Source organism: Anopheles cruzii, unplaced genomic scaffold (genome assembly GCF_943734635.1).
Source record: "Anopheles cruzii unplaced genomic scaffold, idAnoCruzAS_RS32_06 scaffold03297_ctg1, whole genome shotgun sequence".
NCBI lineage: Eukaryota > Metazoa > Arthropoda > Insecta > Diptera > Culicidae > Anopheles > Anopheles cruzii.
In genome coordinates this window covers 1-2,249 of record NW_026456882.1, presented here as the reverse complement: position 1 = coordinate 2,249, position 2,249 = coordinate 1, and the positions used below count along the sequence as shown (strand labels likewise).

Sequence of the window (2,249 nt, the reverse complement as noted above, 5' to 3'; positions counted from 1 at the left end):
TGCCATCGTCGGTATAGAACTTAACGGCAAAACCGCGAGGATCGCGCACCGTATCTGCCGAACCACTTTCTCCACCGACGGTTGAGAAGCGGACGGCAAGCTTCGTTTTCTTGCCGACCGTCTCGAACAGCTTGGCCGCACAGTACCGGGTAATGTCGTGCGTTACTTCGAAATAACCGGACGCTCCGGCTCCCTTGGCGTGTACGACACGTTCCGGAATACGCTCTCGGTCAAAGTGCGCCAGCTCGTCGATTAGGTGCACATCCTGCAGAAGGACTGGTCCCCGGGGACCGGCCGTAACTGTTGCGGAGTGCGTACCGACTGGAGCACCATTGCTGGTTGTACACTTGGTTTTGTCCTGAACGAAAATCAAAGATTTTTCAGAAGAACTGAACAATGCAACTCATCAAAGCCAATAAATCAAGTCGGCGGACTAAGCGTACCAACGACAAATGGACTTCCAAATGGAAGCAAACGAAAAATGGAAAAATGAAAATAAATGGACAAAACATCAAGAAATGCTCGCGGCCAGCAATGTTAACATTCTTCTGGCTTAGGTGCTCACAGATGAAAGATAACAGATAACAGACTCTGGACGATGATGGTTGCGCAACGATCGAACGAGGAACCAAAATATGGCGTGATGTAAGGACGTTTAACAGTTCACATTTCGTCGATCAGGTTAGAGTTTCATGTTGTTCTTTCATGACCCTAGACAGAACAAACCATGAGGTGGTTAATAAATGTTCATTAATGTTGGTTAATAAATGTTGATTTCTTGTTTCAGACAAATGGTGCCACGTACTCTACACAATCAACGAGCATTGGTGGCGTGCACTGAATGCGAATTTCTACGCGAATAAACGACTCGCTCGGTAAACATGTTATTCGTAAACACTTTACAGAGTTGGAAACGATGAAAAGGAAGAGAAAAAAATATCTATATATAAAGAGCTTTTATGTTCGCAACGAGTTAGGTCCGACGATACCGGTTCTACGTGCGCCGAAATATTTCTCCGGACCAGACAAGAAACCGGTCTTCGCCGAGTCCCGTGGGTTGCATTCACCATTTTGCTTCCGTTTCATGACGTTGTTTGCACATTGGAGATTTTTCTTCATGAAAGTCAACAAAAACCGTCTTGAAGGGTACATTTTGAAACCAAAATGCGGTCGCTCGCCACAATCACCGGCTCGAGTTTTACGATCGTCCGATCTGCGTAAGCGTCCAAGAGCCTTTTCTTATCAGTCTTGTTATGTATGTTGTTATCGTGCACTTTTTTCACGCCGGATTTGTCTTTTATTGCTGTTTTATTTTGCATGTGCTGATTTGCAGAAACATCTCCATGTTTTACAGCTTTCATGCAATAACAAATTTCACAATGCGCAGTTACGAGTCAAAATTATTCGCAAGCATTACTGGTTAAGTTTATTACCATGCTCCATAATCACCATACCAGTAAGACGACGGCATTGGGAGGCTGTTTAGAACCTTCTTGGAAAAAAGTTGGTTGATAAGTCTTGGGCAACACTCAAATAGCTGATTGTCAGTTCGAAAACCGCACACCAGAGTGAAAAGATTAAAAACCAAATCACTAACAACTAGAGTACCTTCTCGCTGTTCGGAAGCACTATTACTGTCCAAAGTATAATTGGTTCCAAATGAGTAGTGTGCAAAGTTGGAAAAAACCTAACCAAATGATGCGCCATGACTCGTATGCAAAAATAGTTAACAAAATCGTCGCGACTTGCGGTGGGTTGTCGTACCAGGGGTCGCGAGTGTTGAAGCTTGGAAATTACTGCGACGTGGCATCGTTTGCTTCGATGCCTTTCAACGAAGGTCAGTTTTGCGTTCTTTTTAAAGCGAGGTTTCCGCAGTTTATCTGCAATTCTAGCTGGGTTTTTTTTCATTTTCAGACACAGGCAGAACTATCTTACGACATGTTGTAAACCTGGTTAGAAACCGGTGTTAGAAAAAGGAATAGGGTGTGTGGAATGGTAGTAAAACATTCATGCAAAGTACTATAAAAGAAATACAAACATAATCTTATTGTTAAATGTTATGTCTTTTGTCGATTTGGTTTTTGTGTGGTTTTGTTGTTCTCATGTTGCAAGACAGGTCAGAAAGATATTCAATTACTCTTTTCGTGTTTCCTACTCATGAAAATGTTCCATTGCTTAGCCTCCGAAATGCATTTCGTACTATTTTTGGTGCAGTCCAGGGGTTCATAGGATGTGTGACTATCACTTTT

At 42.9% G+C, this 2,249-nt stretch overlaps 1 protein-coding gene across 1 annotated transcript; it reads right to left on the bottom strand.

Moving 5' to 3' along the window:
• Positions 1-4: 4 nt before the first annotated feature.
• Positions 5-358, bottom strand: LOC128276971 (catalase-like; the record flags this gene model as incomplete). The annotated part of the gene is made up of 1 exon (XM_053015430.1): positions 5-358. A coding segment is annotated over one exon (354 nt), but the record flags the coding sequence as incomplete, so codon positions are not given.
• Between the last annotated feature and the right edge of the window lie 1,891 nt (positions 359-2,249).